This window comes from Suncus etruscus, chromosome 4, assembly GCF_024139225.1.
Source record: "Suncus etruscus isolate mSunEtr1 chromosome 4, mSunEtr1.pri.cur, whole genome shotgun sequence".
NCBI classification, from domain to species: domain Eukaryota; kingdom Metazoa; phylum Chordata; class Mammalia; order Eulipotyphla; family Soricidae; genus Suncus; species Suncus etruscus.
Window position 1 is genome coordinate 37,790,542 of NC_064851.1, and position 25,472 is coordinate 37,816,013.

General features: G+C 38.8%; 2 protein-coding genes across 2 annotated transcripts in view; both read left to right on the top strand.

Moving 5' to 3' along the window:
• The window catches only part of RPF1 (ribosome production factor 1 homolog), a 1,036,037-nt gene that overhangs the window by 533,782 nt on the left and 476,783 nt on the right, over positions 1-25,472 (top strand). The window lies entirely within an intron of this gene.
• The window catches only part of DNAI3 (dynein axonemal intermediate chain 3), a 78,915-nt gene continuing 53,494 nt past the window's right edge, over positions 52-25,472 (top strand). Inside the window, exons 1-9 of the mRNA XM_049772548.1 lie at positions 52-130; positions 502-540; positions 6,819-6,948; positions 7,903-7,960; positions 9,099-9,308; positions 10,612-10,716; positions 14,871-15,017; positions 16,880-17,079; positions 20,909-21,025. Coding sequence (XP_049628505.1) covers positions 52-130; positions 502-540; positions 6,819-6,948; positions 7,903-7,960; positions 9,099-9,308; positions 10,612-10,716; positions 14,871-15,017; positions 16,880-17,079; positions 20,909-21,025 — 1,085 coding nt within the window. The remainder of the gene's footprint in view (positions 131-501; positions 541-6,818; positions 6,949-7,902; positions 7,961-9,098; positions 9,309-10,611; positions 10,717-14,870; positions 15,018-16,879; positions 17,080-20,908; positions 21,026-25,472) is intronic.

Here is a 25,472-nt window from a genome sequence, read left to right on the forward strand (position 1 = left end):
ACCAGAACTTATTAGTGATATTCTCTTCTTCCTGCAGCTTAGATAAGAACCATGGCTCCAAAAGGTCAAAAACCCAAGCGTGCACTTAAACAAAAGAAGACCAAATTGGACAAACCTAGAGCATCATCTGGTAGGTTTTTCCATGAAATGAATTTTTATAGAGTTTGTGAGTATATCAGTAGCCCAGATGATATGATTTATGTATCCTGTGTGTATTTTTATAGTCAAAAACTCAAAATGTGAATATTCATTATTATTTTTTACTTCATTGCACTAGCAATTAGCTGCCATAGCAAGATAACTGACAGAAGATTCTGAATGAAGGAAAATTATTTGGTCTTTTATTTTAATTATTCATAGAATGACTTAAGATTTTATATATTTATGTTTTACATTTTAATATTTATTAATAGATGCTAATATATTAATCAATATATTGATGTATATTAATATATCTTTGATTCAAATATATAAATTTGACATAATTTTATTCTATTCTAGCTAAAGATGATGAAGAACCAGAAAATATGGCAGGTCAAGGTAAGTGAATAAATAATTCTGAATTAATGTCCCATTTTATAATGCTTTATATGTAATAAGCAAGTGGAAAAACAGAATATTGAAGTGATTAATTAAAATGTACATGGATTAAAATCATACCATATTGCTTAAATATAAAATTTAAAAATACAAAGAAAGAATTTTTGGGGGGGGCCACACCCTGTGACGCTCAGGGGTTACTCCTGGCTATGCGCTCAGAAGTTGCTCCTGGCTTCTTGGGGGACCATATGGGATGCCGGGGGATTGAACCGCGGTCCGTCCTAGGCTAGCGCAGGCAAGGCAGGCACCTTACCTCCAGCGCCACCGCCCGGCCCCACAAAGAAAGAATTTTAAATAAATTTTAAAGTCCATCGTTGCTGCGAGGGAGACAGCCCAAATAACTAGAACACATTCCTGCTCAGTGTAGGGTTTGAATTTTAATCCCAAGTATCACATGTTTTCCACCAGGCCCTGCAACTGGTATAGTCCTCTGGCTCCTAAACATTATGAGCATAAGAACCAACCAGCTGTGGGAGCCTAGTTCTGCTAGAATTGACCTCTATGTTAAAAAAAAAATTTAACATTGCATTATTCTGAGATCCTTTTTCTATTCATAAATTATTGTAAGTCCGTAATTTAAGAATAATATTTCAAAACTTCGAATTCACTAAAAACATTTATTTGTACCTCATGGTAAAATTCCACTAATTTCTATGTAGAGCTTAGGCAGCCAAACTTTTTTTTATTACCACTTTTAAAGGGCAAATAATCTTCTACCAAAAACATTTTTTTGTGCTAAAACTTTCCTTCTAAAATTCATTAGTGCATCTGATTTATGCTTAGAATCCAAAGAACTAAGAGGAAAAAGATCTAAAAGGCTGAGTAGGGATTTATAAAGATTTGTGTTTTGTCATATATATAAGATGGACACTATTGGTAATTGTTGTATAAATGATTAATTAAAGAGTCCTAGTATGGATTGATGGATGATGAGGTCTTTCTCCACGGACCAGCACCTGGAGCCCCTAAGGCCAGGCGGGTCTGTAGGTATCAGGGAGACGGTGAAGAAAAGATTCACAGTTTTAGGAGTCATAAAGTTTTATTATAAGGCCCTAACTGCCTTGTGCCTATCTCACAGGGCTTCTAAGCTAAACAGCTTCTTCCTTGCTCCTTTGCATCCATGCTGTCTCTCCTATGTCTCCTCTCTACCTACTTCGCCTCCCCGCTGAGTCTCACCTTCACCCCTCTCCCAGGCCACTTTAATTACCAATCACAGACCCCTCCCAGCTGTGGGAGGGTCTGACCATCCAGGTAAGATTATCATTTGGCTTTGGGGAGAGGTAACAGGCAATAAGTAGAAGCATAAAAGTATACTAGAGTTGGCTTACCTATTTTTTTGTGTGTATTGTTGTTAGCTTTTGAAGTGGTGGCCACACCTGCCTGTATTGAGGAACACCAGCATTTCTCATTCATACTGAATATTTGCCAGTCACTTAGTCTCATTATTGTATTCAGGTGCTGTCTTTAAGAGAGACCTCAAAGCTTTGATAACAAAAATGTCTCTTTGGGGCTTAACCTGAAGTGTTAACATTAGTAGGAGCATTAGACCTCGTTCAAATTAATTTTTTAATTGTTCAAACTAAGTATGACTAGACAATAAGAGTTTTGTAGTAGTTACCTGTTGCCTGCAGTTATTCCTGATCGCCAATCTATGCTAGATAGAAATGTTCTGCTGTTTCACTTCTAGAAAAAGGAATCTTGAATCCTAAATTACTGTGGAGTCTAATGAAGGATAACTTTATAAAAACATCCAGATTGTGTCTGGAGAGATATCATTGTGGTAGGGTGTTTGCCTTGCATGTGGCCAACTCAGAATGGAACCAGGTTTAATCCCTGGCATCCCATATGACCCCCAAGAGTGCCAAGAGGGGATTCCTGAATGCAGAGCCAGAAGTAATCCTTGAATGCCACCAGGTTTGCCTCCCCCCATAAAAAGAACCAACAACAACAACAACAACAACAACAAAAACCATCCAGATTGAAGGGGGTTTTATAGGAGCAGGTGATACAGAATACATTTACTGTCTTTCTAGCTTCTTAAATGATAGGAAATTTCAAGCCTTTCTGCTTGCCTTTACTAAAGGATGGTCCTATCTCTGTCACTAGTTCAAAGGGAGTCTCATAGCGCTGACTAGTGGTTTTCAAAGGCAACATGAATATTGTCACAATACGTGGAACTACGCAAAGGATAGTTCCATAAGATCTGAAACAGTGCCTTTTTGAAGGATTATTTATAGTGAATCAAGCAAACAGTTGCCTATTGACCATTTCCTATATGCATATTTGACAGACCTATCAGTTTTGGGGAAATTGGAATGTTAATCAAAAGGATTCCCCAAAATAAAGCCCAGACCCAGGTGGTTTCACTAGTGAAGTCTTTCAAATTTTTCAAGAGGGTCTACTGCCAATCCTTTTTAGTCACTTCCAGGAAACTGAAGAAATAGAAACACTCTCAAATAATTTTTTTTTGTTTTTTTTTTTTTGTTTTTGGGTCACACCCGGCAGTGCTCAGGGGTTATTCCTGGCTCCAGGCTCAGAAATTGCTCCTGGCAGGCACGAGAGCGGGAGGGACCATATGGGACGCCGGGATTCGAACCGATGACCTCCTGCATGAAAGGCAAACGCCTTACCTCCATGCTATCTCTCTCAAATAATTTGTATGAAGCTAACTAACATCACCCCAATACCAAAAGCAGAGATGTCACAAAACAAAAAACAAACAAACAAACAAACAAAAAAACTACTACTACAGGCCAAAATCCTTGATGAACAATAGATGCAAAGATCCTCAAGGAAATCCTAGCAAATAGAATTCATTCGTGTGTGTGTGTGTGTGTGTGTGTGTGTGTGTGGTTTTTGGGTCACACCCGGCAGTGCTCAGGGGTTATTCCTGGCAGGCACAGGGGACCATATGGGATGCCGAGATTCAAACCAATGACCTCCTGCATGAAAGACAAACTCCTTACCTCCATGCTATCTCTCCAGCCCCCTAGCAAATAGAATTTAATGGCTCATCAAGAAGTACATTCACTCTGACTAAGTAGGATTCATTCTAGAGATGCAAGAATGGTTTAACATACACAAGTCAATCAAAGTAATGCACAATTCCAACAAACGGAAATATAAAAATTATATGAGCATATCAATAGTTGCAAAGAAAGCATTTGAAAAGGTCCAACACTCATTCATGATTAAAAACTCAACAAGGAGGGAATGGAAGGAACTTTTCTCAATATAGTCAAAGCCATTTACCACAGTCCATGGCAAATATACTTAATAGGGAAAAACTAAAGGCCTTTCCTCTAAAATCTGACACAGGACAAGGTTGCCCCCACTTTTATTCACATAGTACTGGAAGTACTTGCCATAGAAAAGATATCAAGGGCATCCAGATAGCGAAGGAAGAAGTCAGCTCTCAATGTTAGCAGATGACATGATACTATATTTAGAAAATCCTAAAGACTACCAAAAAGCTTCTAGAAACAATAGATTGTGAGTAAAGTGACATTACAAAATTAATACACGGGGCCCGGAAGGTGGCGCTAGAGGTAAGGTGTCTGCCTTGCAAGCGCTAGTGTAGGACAGACCGCCATTAAATCCCCCGGGTTCCCATATGGTCACCCCAAGCCAGGGGTGATTTCTGAGCGCGTAGCTAGGAGTAACCCCTGAGCGTCAAACGGGTGTGGCCCAAAAACCCAAAAAAAAAAATTAATACACAAAAATCTTTGGCATTTTTATAGAGAAATAAAGAAGGAGATTTTACAAAAAACAATTGTGCCTCAGAAAATCAAGTGCCTTTAGCCAACTAAAGGGGCATAGGACCTATACAAAGAAAAGTACAAAACACTGCTTCAAGAAGCAGAAGAAGACAAACACACAAAAAAATGGAAATATATGCCCCTGCTCCTGGATTGGGAATATTAACAAAATTAAAATGGCAATATTTTGCAAAGAATTGTACATATTTCATGCAATCCCTCTAAAGATACCCATGATATTTTCAACAAAGTGAGTTAAAACACTTCTGAAATTCATTTGGAACAATAATTGCCTATGAATAGCTAAAGCAATCCTTGGGGAAAAGAAGCTGGGAGGCGTCACTTTTCCCCAGTTTACATTGTACTACAAAGCGATTGTCATTAAAACAGCATACAATACAAATACAAATACAATACAAATACATACCTTCTGATCAATGGAAGAGATAAGTGTTCTCAAACTGAGCCCAATGTATAAAAACAATCTTTGATAAAGAGGCAAGAAATACAAAATGGAGCAAGGAATGCCTCTTCAACAAGTGTCTCTTGATATCATCCCCACACTCCTTTATTTTTTCTTATATCCCATAGATGAGTGAGATTATTCTGTTTATCCCTCTCTTTCTGACTCATTTTACTCAGCATATTAGTCTCCATGTATATCTATGAATAGGCAAATTTTAGTGAAGTAAAATGCGTGCTCCAGAGGCAGATGGGAGAGGATGGGTTGGAGGGAAGAGGGCATTAGGGATAGTAAGAATGAAACTTGACATTGGTGGTGGGACGTGTGCACTGGTAAAAGTTGTTGTACATTGTTTGACTGTAACTCAATCATGAACAACTTTATTTGTGAAAAAATACCCTGTATTATGAACAGTCTTGCAACCATAGCAGTCTTGTAATTTTTTAAATTTAAAAAATTAAAACAAACGAAAAAGAGACTGGAATGAGATAGTCTAATAGTAAAAAGATAAGAAAATTAGAAGAAGGCTTAAAAAAGAAATAGATGAAAAACAGAAATGTTGGGCCCGGAGAGATAGCACAGCGGCATTTGCCTTGCAAGCAGGCGATCCAGGACCAAAGGTGGTTGGTTCGAATCCCGGTGTCCCATATAGTCCCCCGTGCCTGCCAGGAGCTATTTCTGAGTAGACAGCCAGGAGTAACCCCTGAGCACCGCCGGGTGTGGCCCAAAAACAAAAACAAAAACAAAACAAAAAAAAAAAAGAAAAACAGAAATGTTCTAATTTTCCACTGGCCGGCTCGGGGCTTGTTGCTGCCAAAGTTTGGTGTGAGTTGGGAGAAAGACAGAAGGAACAAGAAAATTGCCTCCCTCCTCTTGTGAAGTTATTCTGGAACTAGAGAACTGGAATGGGGAAAAGAAATCCCCAGCTTCACTTTGTCTTTACTTTCAAAGGTTGGAAAGGTGGGCATTAGTTCGGAGTGATAGCACAGCAGGTAGGACATTTCTTTGCACACAGCTGACCTAGGTTTGATCCCCGACATCCTATAAGCTTTCCTTAGCTCTCTAGTAGTGATTCCTGAGTGCAGAGCCAGGAGTAAGATCTGAGTGTGGCCAGATGTGGCCCCAAATCCCCCCCCAACATTACCACTAGTGTAAGCATGTAGAATAAAATATAATTATTAATTTTGTAAAAGAAGTATGGGAAGGGGGCCGGGAAGGTGGCGCTAGAGGTAAGGTGTCTGCCTTGCGAGCGCTAGCATAGGACGGATCCCCCGGCGTCCCATATGGTCCCCCCAAGCCAGAGGCAATTTCTGTGCGCATAGCCAGGAGTAACCCCTGAGCGTTACCGTGTGTGGCCCAAAAAACCAAAAAAAAAAAAAAAAAAAAAAAAAAGTATGGAAAGATCTGAGTAAAAATTTTCTTCATAGATAGGCTATGAAAAAAGAACACTAGATATTTCTATAGTAAATCAGCATGCTAGAGAAAATAATAAACAAGAAACGTAGCAAGGAAAGTAGTTGTGAAACCTTGTTTCTGTTGATTATTTTTTGTAAAACTTTCCCAATATATTTTCTGATTAAAAAATAAAGATGGCGATACAGGGAAAAAAATAAATGTGAGGCTTACTTCAAATGACTAAATTGTAATATGGAATAATATTAATTTAAAATGTGGTAGAGGAAGTCAGGCCCACAAATGAAGTCTCCACATCTGCATTCAGCCAGCTTTGTAGACTCAGTTCTTGAAAGACATAGAATCCAAGTCATGAAAAATTATGTGACCACGCAACTAAAAGATGGGAATCTAGGAAGGAGAAGGCAGATTAAACCCCCATCCTGCCTACACCACACCTGCTACGTCCATCACCCATAACCACTGTTTAGCCAATGGCCCTGCTATACCATTTCTTGATGACTCTCAGCAGAAACACCAATATGGCCAAAATTCCAGGTATGCTGGCATTTGAGCTGACATTTCAGTGTTAATTGGGCTTCAAGCTCTAAAGCGAGGACATTGGAGGGACGTGGATCTGGAAGTAAACGTCAATGCAGGAAATAATTCACACATTAAAGAGGGTGAAATGGGTTCAAGAGTTCCAAGATATAAGCCTTCAACTCCTAAGATGCAGTAAGCTCAGCGCGGAAGTCCAGAAATTGTTTTCCTGAGATCTGGGACATTTATTAATAAGAATCAGACTACATCCTGAGGTGGAGAGTTCATGGTCTAAACACCAATCCAAGGTACTACATTCAAAGATGTTTTTAACCAATGAGTAACTAATAAGGTGCATATGGAGTGGGATGACATCCAGAACTTTCTTGGAATGAGTTTGAGCATCTTCCTGCTCTCCATCCATTTTCTGGTACTACTGGAAATCCTGGCAGCCAAAATTCACAAATAAAAGCAGCAGTGTCAAAATTACTACTTAGTATTCCTGGACCACACAGCTGCAATTTTTTAAAAATTAGTCATCTTCTTAGGAACACATCAATTTGGACTCGATGTGTATATGAATCTATCTACTGTTTAAAAACAAAAGAAGTAACAGAATGATCAATTACCAACAAGAGCTTACCAAATCTCTGACAATGACTAATGACCTCATTATGAAATACAATGATTTTTTCACAACTTTTCTTGCTGCTACACTTTTTCCTTTCTTTCTTTTATTTACTTTTTATTAAAAAATAATTTCACTCCCACTTCCTGAAGACAAATGTATTACAATTAACTATCAACTGTGATATATGGTCTTTAATTTTCTTTAGTTTTAATTAAATTAATTATTTTAATTAATTTTTAATTTTTAAATGTCTTTAATTTTAAAGAAAATAATTTATATTTAAAAAATAAAATAGGTCCAGGACCAAAGGTGGTTGGTTCGAATACCGGTGTCCCATATGCCCAACACCCCCCCCCCCCCCCCCCCCCGTGCCTGCCAGGAGCTATTTCTGAGCAGACAGCCAGGAGTAACCCCTGAGCACCGTCGGGTGTGGCCCAAAAATAGCATTTGCTGAGGGCACACTCACAGTCCTGGAGTCAATCCTCAACACTATTCAGCATCACTTGGTTTTGCTCTAGTGATTTCTGGATTTCTAATTCTCAGCAGCACCTCATTGCTGGCTTTAAGCACTATCAGGTCAGTAGAGCCTACCCCTAAGCTCTGCTGTGGAGGCCCCTATATGATATATAAAATATATATCACTATATTCAATGACTTGGAGGAAATAGAGTAAACTCCTGGGAAAGTTTTTCTAGAGATGCAGCATTTTAATTAATTTAATTAATCATTTAATTGATTAAATTAATTTAATTTTAATTAATCCTGTTTAATCTTTCTGACTTTCTTTTTTCTTTCTCTTTATTTCATTCTTTCTTGCTCTCTTTGTCTTTGTCTCTGCATTCCTCCTTCTTTCCTTCCTTTTTAACTTTCCTTCATTTCCTTCTTTCTTTTTCTTTTTTTCTTCTTTCTGTTTAATCTGACTTTTTCTCTTTTCTTTCTGTCTTTCTCTTTATTTCGTTTTTTTCTTACTTTCTCTATCTGTCTGTCTGTCTCTCCTTTCTTCCTTCTTTCCTCTCTCTCTCTCTCTCTCTCTCTCTCTCTCTCTCTCTCTCTCTCTCTCTCTCTCTCTCTCTCTCTCTCTCTCTCTCTCTCTCTCTCTCTCTCTCTCTCTCTCTCTCTCTCTCTCGTTTTTGGGCCACACCCTGCGGTGCTCAGGGGTTACTCTCAGAAATAGCTCCTGGCAGGCACAGGGGACCATATGGGACACCGGGATTCGAACCAACCACCTTTGGTCCTGGATCGGCTGCTTGCAAGGCAAACGCCGCTATGCTATCTCTCTGGGCCCCTTTCTTCTCTTTTTAACTTTCATTTCCTACTTTTCATTTCCTCCTTTCTTCTTTTTTTTTCGGGGGGGGGGTGGGCCACACCCAGTGACATCCAGGGGTTACTTCTGGCTATGTGCCCAGAAATCACTCCTGGCTTGGGGGAACATATGAGATGTCAGGGGATAGAACCATGGTCTGTCCTAGGTCAGCTACTTGCAAGGCAAATGCCTTAGCACTGCTCCAGCCCTCCCTTTCTTCTTTCTTTTTCTCTCTTCCAGATTTCATGTACACAAGGCATACACTTTAACACTAAGCCACACTGCCAGTTTTCTATATTTAAAATACAATGCATATATTAAATTTAAAAATAAGAACAGTTGTTTTATAATTATTTTAAAGGCAATATTTAAGACAAAGAATGTCATGTTTCCTATTGTTAATAATGTAAGTTTCCAAATATTATTTTGGCTTTTGCAGGTTACCCATATATTTATCCTTTAGTGTTAACTTCCAAAACCCAGGAAATATTTGGCATTCGAATTGAGGAAGATGTCACAGATGAAAAACCTTATAAATTTATCAAGAAAGAAAACATTTTTTCGGATTTTGTAAATAGAGCTGCAGTATCTGATTTCTACCCACTCAAAAAAGTCATCCAGGTAAATATAGTTCTGCTCTCTAGAGTTTATTTCTACCTCTCAAAGTCCCTCATATCTAATTAAGAAATGTGTTCAAATATAACATTATATCTGGGGAGATAATTTAATGAGCTAGAGTGCATGCTATGCATGCTGGAAACTTGGATTATATCTGTGCTGTCATATGCTACTTTGAACATTAATCAAGCACCGTAAAGCAGAATTAAGAACACAAAAGGAAAGACAGAACAGTCAGTAGGGCACTTGGATTGCACACAGCTGACAGAATTCTATTCCTTGTGCCCCACAGGGTCACCCTGCACCACCAAAAGTGATCCAGGAGTTAATCCAGAGGACTATGGATATGGCCAAAAATTAAAAACAAAACAAAACAAAACACAATATTAGATTCCTAGTCTAGTTAAAATTGGCTAGAGTTTCTAGGTATAAAATTAGACATTGATATTTTTCTCTTCCTAGGGAATATCAAGCAGGAATCTAATGGAGAAATGGAGAATTATAATTAGATTCCTAGTCTTCCTACTTGATATTCCCTAGGAAGAGAAAATTATCAATGTCTAATTTTATACCTAGAAACTCTGGTCAATTTTAACTAGATTAGGAATCTAATATTGTGTTTTGTTTTGTTTTGTTTTTAATTTTTGGCCATACCCATAATCCTCTGGATTAACTCCTGGATCACTCTTGGTGGTGCAGGGTGACCCTGGGGGGCACAAGGAATAGAATTCTGTCAGCTGTGTGCAATCCAAGTGTCCTACTGACTGTTCTGTTTTTCCTTTTGTGTTCCTAATTCTGCTTTACGGTGCTTGATTAATGATTTTGCTCCTGATTTTATTCCAGGCATGCTACAGAGCACATGACTGAATTTTTAATAATTTTTTTTGTTAGAAACAGAATTGATGGTATAACATCCTAGACTCATTGTTTTATGAGTTTTTAATTCTTTAAAATAATAGATATTTTTATTTTGAACTTATTTTTTTAATTCCTTTATTTAAGCACAATGGTTACAAACATGTTTGTAATTGAGTCAGCCATAAAATGCACACTCCCCTTTATCAGTGCAACTTTCCCCCCATTTCCTACCTCCACCCACCTTCTGCCTGTCTTCAAGACAGGGATTGTATTTCTCTATTATTGTTATGATAGTTGTTAGAATACTTTACTCTTTTTGAGATTATTGCTACAGATGAGCACTTTTGTTATCTCTTAAGATAGAGTGATTAGTGGTATATCCTTTTGGCATATGTTTCTGAATAAAGTAGCCATGTAACATTTACATTCTCTTATTATATTTCTTTAGGAATATCCTGGAGATGAGCTTCTGGTTGTTTATGATAAAGACTTTAAATATGGACGTAACTTTTATTTAATTGGAACAGAAGAAGGCAAGGAAATCTATTTAAATGTAAGTGCAAGCTCAGTACTTGCAATATGTTGATTGTTAAAAGGAAGCAATATCTGAGAAGAAACATGTGCATGTTTGTAATTATATCTGCTTGGTCTTATTTCTCAGGGAACAGTAACTACATGGGGTGGATGAACCAAACACCACACAGTATCAGATAAGCTACATAATTGCCCTTTGTTTGCCCTATTGTTAGTTTACACTCTGCTTTTGCCCAATTCCCTTTTTTCAGCAAACCCATTGACTTGTAAAAGTCCACCTGGATCTCACTAGACACCCCCCTTTTCCTGGTTGGGACCAACAACAACAACAAAAAGGTTTAGGGTTGGCTTGGTGCACACAGGGACCATAAGAGGAGAAGCCAACCAACTCCATGATTCTCTCCTGATGGACTTAATTTATTAATTATTTGTGGCAACCTGACTTCAGACCTGTTCATCCAGGGTTATGGAAATATGTGTGATAAGCGACCAGAGCAGTTGTGCAAGTGGTAGGGCATTTACCTTGCATGCGCTAACCTAGGACAGACAGCTGTTTTTCCCCCTGGGCGTCCCACATGGTCCCCCAAGCCAGGAGTGATTTCTGAGCACATAGCAAGGAGTAACTCCTGAGCATCACTGGGTGTGGCCCAAAGCCAAAAAAAAGTGTGATATGTATAAGCTAACAATATGGAAAAAGCTGATTGCTTTGAGAATTTTCTAAAACATATATATATATATGTATATGTATATATATACACATACACATACATATATATATTTTTTAGTAGTAAAGTGGTGAGAAAAATATATATATATTTTAGGTTTTTTGGGTCACACCTAGCAGCACTCAGGAATTACTCCTGGCTCTATGCTCAGAAATCGCTCCTGGCAGGCTCAGGGGACCATATGGGATGCCGGGATTCGAACCACCGACCTTCTGCATGCAAGGCAAACGCTTACCTTCATGCTATCTTTCTGTTTTTGTTTTTTTTTTTTGGTTTTTGGGCCACACCCAGCGGTGCTCAGGGTTTACTCCTAGCTGTCTGCTCAGAAATAGCTCCTGGCAGGCACGGAGGACCATATGGGACATCGGGATTTGAACCAACCACCTTTGGTCCTGGATCGGCTGCTTGCAAGGCAAACGCCGCTGTGCTATATCTCCGGGCCCCTATCTTTCTGGACCCCAGGATATTATTATTTTTATTTCCCGAACTTTTACTATGTTTATGCAAATTAAAAGCCACTCTGAGTTCTCACATATTTGTATTTACAGAACTACAGAACAAAACTTATCTAGCCTTTCTCAAATTTTTGAACAGAAAAGAATGAATTGATAGTTTACACTCTGCATTTGCCCAGGGAATAGGTGTTCCCCAAATTTTTCTCTTTTTTTTTTTTTTGTTTTTGGGCCACACCCAGTGATGCTCAGGTTACTCCTGGCACTGTGCTCAGAAATTGCTCCTGGCTTGGAGGACCATATGGGACGCTATTGATCGAACACAGGTCCATCCTGGGTCAGCCACATGCAAGGCAAATGCCCTACCACTGTTCTATCGCTCTGGCCCCTTTTATTTTTTTCTTTATTTAAGTACCATGGTTACAGATATGTTGGAAATTGGGTTTTAGTTATTGAATGAACACCAACATTCACCAATGTAACGTTCCCACCACAATTGTTCCCCATTTCCCTCCCCCCTACCCCTGCCTGTCTTTGAATTATTTTATTTCTTTCTCTCACTGTCAATGTCATGGTAGTTGTTAGCTCAGTTATTTCTCTAACTGTGCTCTCCACTCGTTGTGGTAAGCTTCATGTCATGGGCTGGTCCATTTGGCTCTCATTTCTATTGTCTTTGGTTATTAGCATACTGTCTTATTTTTTTTTAAACTCACAGATGAATGAAACTATTATATGTTTATCTCTCTCCCTCTGACTCATTTCACTAAGTATGATAGTTTCCATGTCTATTCATGTATACGCAAATTTCATGACTTCATTTTTCCTAACAGCTGTTTCATGTCCCATTGTATAGATGTACCAAAGTTTCTTTAGCCACTCATATGTTGTCAGGCCATCTGGGTTGTTTTCAGATTCTGAATATTGTAAATAGCACTGCAATGAACCGAGGGTTGTAGAGGGCTTTTTTGTATTGTGTTTTTGTGTTCCTATGGTATAAACCTAGGAGTGGTATTGCTGGATTTTATGAAAGCTGATTTCCAGTATTGTTTTTTTTTTAAATATCCATATTGTTTTCCAGAAATGTTAAACTAAATGTCATTCTCACCAGCAGTGAGTGAGAGTTACTTTCTCCCTGAATCCACTCCAGCATTGTTTTTCTTGTTCTTTTTCATGTGTACCAATCCGTGTGGCATGAGATGTCTCATTGTTGTTTTGACTTGTATCTCCCTGATTATTAGTGGTGGAGAGTATATTTTCATGTACCTTTTGGCCATTTGCATTTCTTATTTGAGAAAATGCTGCAGGCGTCTTGTGTCTCAGCAATTCTCTAGTGAGGATGAAATCCTTCATGAAAGGAAAACAGGCACACAAATGGACGAATATGAAATATTAAATAATGAAACCACACACGGAGTATGTGGGGTCAACACGTCTTCTGGCAGGAGTGAGACAAGTTTAATTTTTTGAGCAGGGGGATTTATAGGGGTAAAACTAGCCATAGCTGTAGAGGATAATAATTTTAATCACAAAGCAAAGTACAACAGTAACAATTCTTAAGCTATAGGTGTGACTGTAAAAATTCTAAGTTACAAAGGAGAAGGTTACAATTCAAGGCAGCTCTCTGCAAGCTTACTTCAAATGCAAAATCAGGATTAGGAAGAAGTAGGAAATATCTAGGAATTTGATCTTCACTGGGCTGGGCTCTATTGTTTTAGAGGTCAAGTAAAGGACGGAGCCCTATTTCTAAAGGAGAGTCAATAGCACTCAAGCAAGGAATTCAACCACCTAAGCTTTCTGCTTCTAAGAAGGAATGCTGCTACCTTCTTAGGAGTGGAAGAAGACTGAAGAATGAGTCTCTGCTTTTCTCAGATCCGTGCTTTTATTGACAAGAATCAGGCCACACCCTAGGGTTAGAGAGGAATACCAAATAGGGAATAATCCAATATCCCATCACCAGATCACACCCTAGAGTGGCATTATGAATATTGATTAGGCCCGCAGGGGTCTCAAACTCAATTTACCTGGGGGCCGAAGGAAGCAAAGTCAGGGTGATCCTTGAGTGCAAAGTCCAGTAGTAAGCCTTGAACATTGGGGTGTGTGACCCAAACAACTAAAACAAAACAAAACAAGATTCCTCTAGGGAAGGGCCACAAAATGTTGTACGGAGGGCCACAAAGGGCCACAGGCCACGAGTTTGAGACCCCTAAAGGGTAAGACCAGTAATCCAACAACCTAATATCTTAGATTCATATTTATAATCAGGTTACAAAAGAATATTTCACTAAGTTAAAGAAAACTAATTTCATAGTAACATTGATAACATTTATAGAGCTATGCTAAAAGCTTTTTTCTCATGACATTTGATACTTTCTTTTTTTTTTTTTTTTTTTTTTTTTTTTTTTGGTTTTTGGGCCACACCCGGTAACGCTCAGGGGTTACTCCTGGCTATGCGCTCAGAAGTCGCTCCTGGCTTGGGGGACCATATGGGACGCCAGGGGATCGAACCGCGGTCCGTCTCCTAGGCTAGCGCAGGTAAGGCAGGCACCTTACCTCCAGCGCCACCGCCCGGCCCCGGCATTTGATACTTTCATACTATATTATACCCCTTGATCACTTTTATTTTATCTATACCCTCTTTTTTTTTTTTAGCTTGGCTTCTTTCCCATAATTGAAAAGCATGCACCAAAGTAGAAGAAAAAATAAGAAAGTTTTAAGTAATTGATATAAAAGTTAATTTATTGGGGCCAGAGCTATAATACAATGTGTGAAGGCATTTGACTTGCATGCAGTCACCAGGTTCAGTCACTGGCCCCTCATAATGTCCCCAGGCCCATCGGAAGTGATTTATGAGTACAGATCTGGGTGTAATCCCTGAATGCTGCTAAGTGTGACCCCAAAACAAACAACAAAAAAAGTAAAGTTTATTTCAAAATATACACAAGTAGCTATAACTTAAATCTGGCAGTGTATTTTTAATGCTATTTATTTTACTGTAGTCCCTAGAAGCACTAGAAGAACGAGAAGAAATTAAAGAAATTCCTGAAGACACATATATTTATAAACCACCTGTCTCTAAACCTTGGATTTCATTGGGCAGTGAAAAAGAACTTGCAGAAGAATCAGTTAAGGAATCTACAAAACAGGTTAGAAGCTTGGATATAATCTCTCCTCATACTCTCTTTAAAAGCCATGACATTTTCTCCACTTGCTATGGTTTTTCTTTTAATGGAACAATGTTTGCTATTTTAGATAAATAGTGTTAGTTGATTTGTAATGCTCCCTATTACAATAAAATAATTTTAATCTAACCTACTCCCATAATATTGCAGAATGTGACCACGATTAGGATATAGGAAATATGGTCATTGCAGATTTAATTAGATAAAATTAGGTCATAAGAACTGGAGGTAATAGGGGTCTGATATAATGAGTCTTGAAAAAGCCATGTAAAAACTTAGATATAGGAACACTATCATGGGGAGAGAGAAGGAGCATGTAGAGCAGTAGTTCTCAAATAGTGGGACATGCCCCCTGGGGGGGCACGAGGCTCCATAATGGGGGGCACGTTTGACCTCGGCAAATACTGTCATAACAAGCTAAGCCCCGTGTTTATGTCTCTGTATGTCTCTGGAGCTGAGAGTTGCTGTGTCCTGCTTCAAACCCCGCTTCGAAAAGCTATGCATTGCAAAACGTGCTCATTGTAGCCATTAATCCAGGCATCACCTCTGATTTAAAAACTCAGCTCAAATTATTTTATATATTTTTGTTTTGCAGGTTAAAGTTATTTTTTATAAAGATACTATTTACGGTCACGTGGGGGGTATGAAAATGTTTTCTTCTTCCTAGGGGTGCATGACAGAAAATAATTGAGAAGCACTGATATAGAGTGATGTATCTAGTGGTAGGGTAAGAAGGCAGCAGAAAGATTCTCCTTAAATCCTGTAGCAGGAACCAGTCTTCCAAGACCTTAATCTCATGCTTCTACCACAACTCTTAAGACAACATATTTCTGTTGCCTTTTTAACTCTGTATTTTTATTAAGTCGGTGGTAGGAGGACACTTCCCACTGATGCTCAGGGACCATTACATTAGGTAACTCCCATTGATGCTTGGCCTAGCAGGAGGGAAGGTCCTGATGGCTGATGCCTAACCCAGGTTGTTTTGTAGCCGCCAGAGCTATACACTGTGGGGCTTGTTCTAGTTGGTGGTAGGAATGAAACTTGAGACCTCGCAATACATTGCATATGCTCCAATCCTTTGAGCTATCACCCCATACCAAAGTTTGGTTATAGCATGGCCATCTTAATGCAGACCCCAGAGGAAAATTTGTTCACAAGCTATTTATGAAAGTATCCCATGAGATGATAGGAAAAGTGTCAGAACAGAGACATATATAGCAGGATCTTACAAAGGTAGAGTCTTAGGCAAATGCCAATCAAAGAAATGCAGTTTCAGCTTTAATGCTCAGAACAGTGTTTCTCAAAGGGGAACTGTGAGACAAGAGCTAGTGGGAGTAACCTTGGGTGCATAATGAAGTATACTCTCTGTTTGCCAGCTTTGGAAGGATTTTCAGGGGGTTGCTGAGTGATTTTTTAATTTTTTTTTCTAAAAGGAGCATTGTTGGTCAGATATATCTAGGAATGTTTGCAGAATTCTGAAGTGTAATCATCCCTCAGAGTGATTTCATATAAACTAGGAAATTAGATTCTATTTGTCTTTCACTGGCCCCACTTGGGCAAGATAGGAACTTCCAGAAACTTTCTGGTCTTTGCTCTCATGGACTCACAATTCTAGGAATTCTGCTGTAAGCCAAGAGTATTCTGCATGTGAGAGCAAGAGTTGGTCACCCTGGGAACAGAACACATACAGCACTGGCAGGGTAAGTGTTCTGTGTGCAGAGAGAATTGAAAAGATCTGGGAAGAGCACCACCACTGTCTACCACACATTCATCTTGATTCTCCAGGTCTTGAACATATGAACACTTACTGTTTACCTGTGTTGCAGATTGCATTTATGATTTCTCGAAAACGATGCAACTTTGGTGCACCAGTTAAATTCAAAGATCACAATGCTTCCAGTGTAAAGGATGGCTACATAGAATGTACATCATATTCAGATAGAAATTTTGTTCTTAAGAAACTTGAGAAAGATATTGGCATGCAAGTAGTCCCCCAAATCAGTAACACAAGTAGTCAAACAAGATGGTAAGTATATGTATTTTGGGTTTATTTTTGTTTTTGCTTTTTGGGGGGTCACACCTGGCAGTGCTCAGGGGTTGCTACTGGCTCTATGCTCAGAAATCTCTCATAGCAGGCTCTGGGGACCATATGGGATGCTGGGATTCGAACCACCGTCCTTCTGCATGCAGGGCAAATGCCCTATCTCCATGCTGTCTCTCTACACCGGTAGTAATTATATATAATGGCAATCAACTTGAGCAAGGGTCATGATTATTTTGAGGATTTTTAATAATAAATAGAGATGAATTAATAGATGTTCAAAGATTAATTCAATTAAGGAATATTTAGAGTGTTTGACAACACCTTTAAAACATTGGTTGTGGGCTCGGAGAGATAGCACAGCGGCGTTTGCCTTGCAAGCAGCCGATCTAGGACCAAAGGTGGTTGGTTCGAATCCCGGTGTCCCATATAGTCCCTCGTGCCTGCCAGGAGCTATTTCTGAGCAGACAGCCAGGAGTAACCCTTGAGCAACGCTGGGTGTGGCCCAAAAACAAAAACAAAAACAAAAACAAAAAATAATAAATAAAACATTGGTTGTAAAATGTCTATAATGTAGGAATATGAAAGATGATATTGATATTACAGTAGTGGCCTCAATTAAAGGAGCATTCCTGTCTCTCATTTGAAACATTTCAGTTGGTTCCAATTGGTCTATTCTACAAATTAAGTGATTTTTCTTTTGCATCAAGAAATTTTAAATTGGGCTGGAGAGATAGCATGGACGTAAGGCGTTTGCCTTTCATGCATGAGGTCATTGGTTCTAATCCCGGCGTCACCTGTGCCTGCCAGGAGCAATTTCTGAGCCTGGAGCCAGAAATAACCCCTGAGCACTGCCGGGTGTGACCCCAAAACCACAAAAAAAAAAAATCAAAGAAATTTTAAATTACTTCCTTTCCAAGACCTCTTCTTTGGTTTTCTCTCATATCTAGATCCCTTAGTCTGCATGTCTAGCCCTTTTGCTTCTTGTTTTCAAGTAAACTTTATCTTCTAGCTTTATGAGCTGCTTCCACTTTGCAGAATCCCCATCCTGCATTTTCCCACTCTTGCTCATGATATTCTTCTACATAAAATGACCTTCACTGCTTTCTTGGGAAACTCTTCCTTCTATTAGTCCAGTTCAATGATCTCATGTCTGTAACATCCTAGAAATACCATATTGAGTGAGGTACTTCCTCTCCTTAAGAGTTCTTGAGGGGCCAGAGTGGGAAGCGGCCAGAGTGGCAAGGTGTCTGCCTTGCGGGCTAGCCTAGGATGGACCGCGGTTCCATCCCCCCGCGTCCCAATGGTCCCTCAAGCCAGCAGCGATTTCTGAGCGCATAGCCAGCAATAACTCCTGAGCGTCACCACCCCCCCCCAAAAAAAAGAGGTACCTTGAAAGAGTTCAGAGATATTTTGATCATAACGCAAGTGGTCCATGTGTCCTCACATACTGGCCTGGACTGTTTGCCTTAGATATAGAGCTCTTAGCATATACATACTTTATATACATAAATACATACAAATCACACATATCCAATATACATATTTACATTGTATATACATACAAGTCATTTAGCAGTTTCTTTTCTTTTCTTTTGATTTTTGGGTCACATGCAGGGGCGCTTAGGATTTCTCCTGGCTCTGTGCTCAGAAATCACCCCTAGCAGGCTCGGGGGACCATATGGGATGCCGGGATTTGAACCGCTGTTGTCCTGTGTTGGTTGTGTGCAAGGCAAACGCCTTACCGCTGTGCTATCGCTCCGTCCCCACAATTTCTTTTCTTTTCTTTTTGTCTTTTACTTTTCTTTTTGTTTTTGGGCCACACCTGGCAGTGCTCAGGAGTTACTCCTGGTTCTGTGCTCAGAAATCACTCTTGGAAGGCTCAGGGGATCATATGAGATGCCAGGGATTGAACCTGAGATGGCCTCTTGTAAGCCAAATACCCTACCGACTGTGCTATCATTCTGGCCCCACACAGCAATTTCTTAACTAAATTTTATCCAGTAAATGAGTCTATCTGAAATGTATTTTCAAAAGTATGGTCTATGCACTTGGGTTAGACTTGAGTGTTGTAAAGTTTCATATTTTTAACTAAGGCATTTATTTTTATTACTGAAATGTTTTTATTTTGAAATAATTTTGTTTATATAAGGTAGGCCATGAATGTTGTATATGTTTTAATATAATAAGCACCATTACAAAATTGTTCATGATAGTTTCAGTCATACAATGTGTACCACTCTTTATCAATACATGTTTCCCACCAATGTCCCTAATTTTCCTCCCATCTTCTCCCTTGCCTCCCTCTGCTTGTCAGAAGACAGGCATTTTACTTCTCTCTCTCTCTCTCTCTCTCTCTCTCTCTCTCTCTCTCTCTCTCTCTCTCTCTCTCTCTCTCCTTTTTGACACTGTGGTTTACACTATTGCTAATGAAAGGGACCCATTTTTTGTCCATGCCTCTTATTTTATTCAGCATAGTATCTTCTTCTTTTCAGGGCCGGAGAGATAGCATGGAGGTAAGGCATTTGCCTTTCATGCAGAAGGTCATCAGTTTGAATCCCGGCGTCCCATATGGTTCCCATTGCCTGCCAGGAGCAATTTCTGAGCATGGAACCAGGAGTATCCCCTGAGCACTGCCGGGTGTGACCCAAAAACCACACAAACACGCACAAAAAAATGTGGCTCTCAAAATATCTTCATCTTTTTTTTTTTCCCCCGGCCATACTCGGTGACACTTAGGAGTGAGTTACTCCTTTTTGTTTTGTTTTGTTGGTGGTGGTTTTTTTGGGTCACACCCAGAGCCGCTCAGGGGTTACTCCTGACTCGACGCTCAGAAATCGCTCCTGGCAGGCTCAGAATGCTGGGATTCAAACCACCATTCTTCTGCATGCAAGACAAACACCTTGTCTCCATGCTGTCTCTCTGGCCTGGCTATGTGCTCAGAAATTGCTCCTGGCTTGAGGGACTATATGGGACGTCGGAGGATCAAACCGCAGTCCATTCAGTGGTAGCATGGGCAAGGCAGACACCTTACCCCTTGTGCCTCTGCTCCAGCCCCAGCATATTAATATTCATATTCATCCACATATAAGCAAATTTTATGACTTCATTTTTCCTAATGACTGCATAGTATTTCATTGTGTAGGTGTATCACCGTTTCTTTAGCCACTCATCTGTTGTCAGGCACCTGGGTTATTTCCAGATTCTGGCTATTGTAATAGTGCTGCGATGAACATAGAAGAGCAGAGGGCATTTTTGTATTGTGTTTTTGTATTCTTAGGATATATTTCTAGGAGTAGTATTGCTAAATTATATGTAAGCTCAATGTTTATATTTTTAAACATATGGGAAAGTTTAAAAAACTGGATTAATAGTGTGTGTGGACCATGATGGAATTTTGGCAGGCTCTGAAGGAAGAGAGAGGCAGGAAGTTAAGATGATAAAAATAAGGTGAAGCATACAATATGTTATCAGAGTGCAGAGAAAACAAATAAAAATAAACTCAGAATTGAGGAGGAGGGCAAGTGAGAATCAAATTTGCTGCTATGAAACTATGCCAACTATGATCAGTGTCTAAAGTGAGGCAGTGGTAGTAAACAAAGAAAAGGTATAATATCTTAGTGCAGTATCTCTCATCATTAAAAGAAACAAGCCAAACTGTACAAGTACAGTCTAATCTAATGTCTCTGCTTTTGTTTTCTAGTATCACTATACTGCAATCACACAGAGTTTGGCTTGTCATATGATGAAGTTAGAAACCTTTCTTTGTGTTTGATCTAATTTCTCACTCAACTTTATTCAAATGTGTTATTAGGACATATCCCCAAAACGCTGCTACTCAGTATTATCCAAGAGAATTTTCAGAAGAAGAAAAAGAGGAACTTGGAAAATCAAAGCATTTGGTTGATTTCCTTGACAGTGTGATCACAAGGTAAACATTATGTTAAAAATTATATGACAGGGAGACACCTGTTTTTCCAGCCTTTAGTTCCTCTCTTTCAGGACTTTGATTTTAGTCAAATACAAGGGAATCAAGAAACATGAAACCAGAGAAAAGTTGGCACCTATTTTCTCCCTGGTAAATCCCGCCAGAGTTAGCAGAGAGGGAAGCATCAGTCACTGTAACTTCTCTCTTGAAATTTCTTTCCCATTCAAAATGAAACCAAAAGAATTTTGAAAATATTTCTAAACTTGATACGATCTTTAAACCTTGAAGCAAAGCCCTATTAAGCATAAATAGTATGTACTATAAAAATACCTATATTATTCAAGTTCCATTATACATATAAAAAACCTGAGGAGCTTGTGAAAATTCAGTCTTGGATTCAAGAGATCTGGAATGGAGCCTGGTCTCTGCATTTCCAATTGTTATGGATGATTCTAATGTCCCTGATCCAGGGATTATACTTTAAGTATCAAGGTCCTACCTAGGAAATGCTGTACATTATCCTACTTGATGAATTTAACACAAAGAATATCCAATTAAGTAATATATTGTATCATTGTTACTTGCAGATAGAGGTATTAATGTTTCTTTCTTTTCCACACACCCTTTGCTGCAGTTTACAGATAGATTGTCAAAATGGTCTGAGTGTAGTATAGTGGCTCTGAAGTTTGAATTCGTGGCCTTATGCTCTCTGGGCAAATGCTTTAAGCCAGAGTTATCTTTGGGTCTCTTAATTTAATATCAATTTTAAAGTTTAATCTTCTAAATACTTAATTTAATGCCCTTGTTTTATTTAATTTCAAGTTATTCTTTAATATTATGAAAGATAATATAGCATCTTATTGTATATATTATATAGTATATATTATTACATCATATAGTCATTATGTTATATATTATTTAGTTATATAGTATATAACATATATTCTATATAAAAGATATAGTACAATATCAAATACATATATTTAATTAAATGAAGGAGCTTTATTTTTAGGACATTCATAACTGAAGAAAATCCTCATCAAAAGCCCAACTTTCAGTTCTATAGGTAAAATTTTCGGAGGTATTCCAATTGTGGGAAAGTTCCTGAGCTTTCAGCCTTAAGCATATACAGGGATAGTAAACATTACAGTAATTTAGAGTAATTTTCCCCCTAGGAGCTGAAGAAATGCTCTCCAGTGTTATACCCAGTGGTGCTTGGGAATCCATGCAGTGCCAGAAATTTTACCCTAGTCTTGTGCATGCAAGGCATGTGCTCCAATTCTCTGAACTATCTCCCCAGTTTCACTTAGATAAATCTCTCATCAAAAGGAGTCTAATAATCTCTCGGTATGATTGTTTTGTGGCTGACCTCTTGAGGGAGCTGTGGAGCCATATGGGCCATCTCCCAATGAGTCGCTGTACTTCCAGAAGCCCCTAGCTGACACGCCCATGCACCAGAGCCTTCTGCCACGTTTGCGCAAGTGGCCATTGCTATAGACATGCTCTCAAAAGAGAGACCCAATTAGTAGGAAAAACTGATGGACATACCGACCTCACAGTTGATTGTTCAGGAGCATTTCAGACGGCTCCTACGAACCACTGCTGTCATCTTATGAGCTCATCAGCCCAGTGCTGCAGATCCTCAAATGTGTAGACCACACAGCAGAGTAAGCAGCCACCAATACCCCCATATTTTAAATTCTGGTTTGCCAGTAGAAATATGCAAAATATTAAATAAATTATTCCTACGTGCCAAGAGGGAAAAATTATATTCCTACGTGCTTTGGGAAAATTGGGAAACTGATGACCAGGGTTGAGGGAATGTTACATTGGTGATGGAATATTAAATGCCAGAAATAATTGTATTATGAACAACTCTAAACCACAGTAAAATCTAAAATAAAGAAATTAAAAAAAATTTAGTTTAAAAAAAATTTTTTTTGGTTTTTGGGCCACACCTGGTGACGCACAGGGGTTACTCCTGGCTACGCGCTCAGAAGTCGCTCCTGGCTTGGGGGACCATATGGGACCGGGGGATCAAACCACGGTCCTAGGCTAGTGCAGGCATGGCAGGCACCTTACCTCTAGTGATACCACGCTGGCCCCATAGTTTAAAATTTTTAAACAAAAAAACACCCTATATAAGGATGTTTCTCACTCAATTGTGGTGTATAGAATCTCATGTCTAGGGAATGGAAGGAATCAAAAATAGGTAAATCATTGACCCTAAGATTATAGAAAAATATATCAGGGAAGGAGAGAAATAGAGTGGGATAAAAGAAGAGGAGGTTTAGGATTAACATAGGAGTAGAGAATAGGGGACTTAGGCTCTGTAGATGTGAGATATCTGGACATATTTCAACAATAGACCCAACACTACTGAAAGCATGGAATTAAAACTGCAATGATCAAACATAAAAAGATGTCTGTTGAGGAGTCATGTTGGAAGAGTGAGAGTGAGTTTGTGGTCATTGGTAGAGGGATGCAGACACTAGTGATGGGATTGAGGTTGGGAACATTGTATGCCAAAAGCTCTATTATCAATAACTTTATAAATCATAGGCTTCTAAAAAGGACTACTGTCAACCTCAAATCCCTAGATTATTAAGGGATAAAATGAGCACTCTGAATATTTCTGTTGTTGCTGTTATCATGAAAAGACCACGCACTTGGTTGAGGTTCCAGGGATCACCTATAAAGGCTGTGTTGGGGAAGTTAAACTCAGGGCCTCATGGATGCAAAGCTTTTCCACTGAGACACATCCTTAGCGCCTCACAGTATTTCTTTTTTTTTTTTTTTTGGTTTTTAGGCCACACCCGGCGTTGCTCAGGGGTTACTCCTGGCTGTCTGCTCAGAAATAGCTCCTGGCAGGCACGGGGGACCATATGGGACACCGGGATTCGAACCAACCACCTTTGGTCCTGGATCGGCTGCTTGCAAACGCCGCTGTGCTATCTCTCCGGGCCCCTCAGAGTATTTCTTAAAGAAATAAGATTATAGGTTAGAGGGATAAGGTCAAGCACTTATCTTGCATGTAATTGATCTGATTCTATCCCCATAATCATATGTGGTCCTTTGAGCATTCATTCCTGAGCACAGAACCAGAGATAACCATGAGATTGCTGGGTATGATTTGCTCCCATCCAAAATAAATAGTTTCACACTTTTAGCACAATAATTCTTCATTTTATGGGCTTTCTTATGTATTGCAAAAAAGAAATCTAATTAAGCATTTTATCACATCAAACAACTAAAACCACCAATACATGCATAACCTATTTCTAAATTTCAATTTGTTTATTGGTTATCTTATATGTTTAAAGTATATATTAAAGTATATATATAAAGTATACAACTAAAGCCACCAACACATGCATAGCCTATTTTTAAATTCCAAGAATCTCCCATTTACTTATTATCTGATATGTATAAAGTATACATGTATATATGTATGTACATATATATGTACACTATGAAAACAATATGAATTAAGTATGCATATATAATAATTAGTATATGTGATCATTTGGTACAGAATATGACTAAGAAAATTGCCTTTCCTGCCGGCTTGAGGTTTTTAGGAAGTAAATGAACTCAAGTTTAATGTAGCTGTTACTGAAGATCACTCTTAAAATAAAGAAAGGGGCAGGAAAGTCTGGGCAGAGCAAATTTCATAGGACCAAATCTTTTTTTTTTATTAATAATATATTTTATTTTAAACATAGTGGCTTACATATTGTTGACAATAATATTTTAGGTACATACTAACATAAAATCAGGGGAATTCCCATCACCAAATTGTCCTCCCTCCACCTCTGTTCCCATCCTGTCTCCCATAACCTCCTCCCTCACCCCCGGGGCTGCTAGTGCTAGCATGAGTGGTCCTCCTTTGTTTCCCCCTCTAATTGGGAGGCTGGACTAGATAGTTTAAGTTATGTGGTTTTGTTTGAAGAAAGGAAAAGTAATAAACTGAGGTAAAAATTAAAAACGTCGAAAATGGGCGGAATCCTTTTAGAGGCTCTCATCCTCAGTTTGAGAGACAAAGGGGAAAAAGAAGGTGAAACGCCACAACAGTACAAAAAAGAAGTGTTAAATAAAATATCCAGTGAGTACTCCAACAATAAAGATAAGCACCACATAAAAGCCATGGTTTTGAGATGAAAAACATGGCAGAGGGCATAAAGGAAGAAGAGAAAAGAAGAAAAAAAAATAAAAATAAATAAATAAGAATGGAGACTACAGCTTCAATATCCACACCAAAACAAAGAACTCGACAAAATCTAGATAAATAAATATATAAAAATTATAATAAAATAAAAAATGTTTTGTGCTTTTTGCCTTTTTTTCCCCTTCTGCACAGGCACAGTAAATTTTGGGGTCATTTGAAAAGGAATTCCCTTGGCTTAAGAGATACAGGGCTTCTCCACCCTTGAAGTATATTATCATGGGA